Below are 635 nucleotides of genomic sequence, written 5' to 3' on the forward strand. Positions count from 1 at the left end.
CAGATGGAGACAGGGAGTGATCATCTTTGGAGTCTTGACATAACGTTAAACTGATCCCACCTCCATTACTGATCATTTTTGTGTGTTTTCGTTCGTGTAATATCAGCAGTTTAGTCTAGGATCTAGGATGTAAATACTTCTGTTATCAGTAAATGGACAGGTTTGAAAAGACTTCAAGTACATTTATCTCATTTAATAGGTACCAAAGGTACTCTTATTACTATCTTGAATAATGTGTGTTATGCCTTGATCTATATATGATATGAAATATTTTAAACAACAATAACTTTCAAGACTTGGTGTAATAGATTACCAAGTTCAATTTTTGACTGCCTAGAATGGCAGTTATGGTTCACAAAAAAGCTATCTCAATCGCCCGGGCAGTGGACTTCGCAGAGGGACAAGACGTGAACAGGGTTGTGTATGACGGCAGGCATATGACGGGCCATTTGGAGACGTGTTTCGAACAAGGGAAACTCACACCGTTTGACCAGCCGCAGAACGAAAGTCGTTTCAACCAAGACACACCAAATCTCAGTGGTCTGCAAGCGAGGAAGGCGTTTGGAAAGGATGGAGAGGTGCAAGGCATGCCGGAGTATCTTTCACTGCCTGCCAGTCAACCCTTCGAAGAATAG

General features: G+C 41.7%; 1 protein-coding gene across 1 annotated transcript in view; it reads left to right on the plus strand.

Moving 5' to 3' along the window:
* The window catches only part of LOC118403065 (polycystic kidney disease protein 1-like 2), a 38,933-nt gene extending 38,298 nt beyond the window's left edge, over positions 1-635 (plus strand). Inside the window, exon 28 of the mRNA XM_035801502.1 lies at positions 338-635. Coding sequence (XP_035657395.1) covers positions 338-635 — 298 coding nt within the window. The remainder of the gene's footprint in view (positions 1-337) is intronic.

The sequence above is a fragment of the Branchiostoma floridae genome, chromosome 16 (genome assembly GCF_000003815.2).
Source record: "Branchiostoma floridae strain S238N-H82 chromosome 16, Bfl_VNyyK, whole genome shotgun sequence".
NCBI lineage: Eukaryota > Metazoa > Chordata > Leptocardii > Amphioxiformes > Branchiostomatidae > Branchiostoma > Branchiostoma floridae.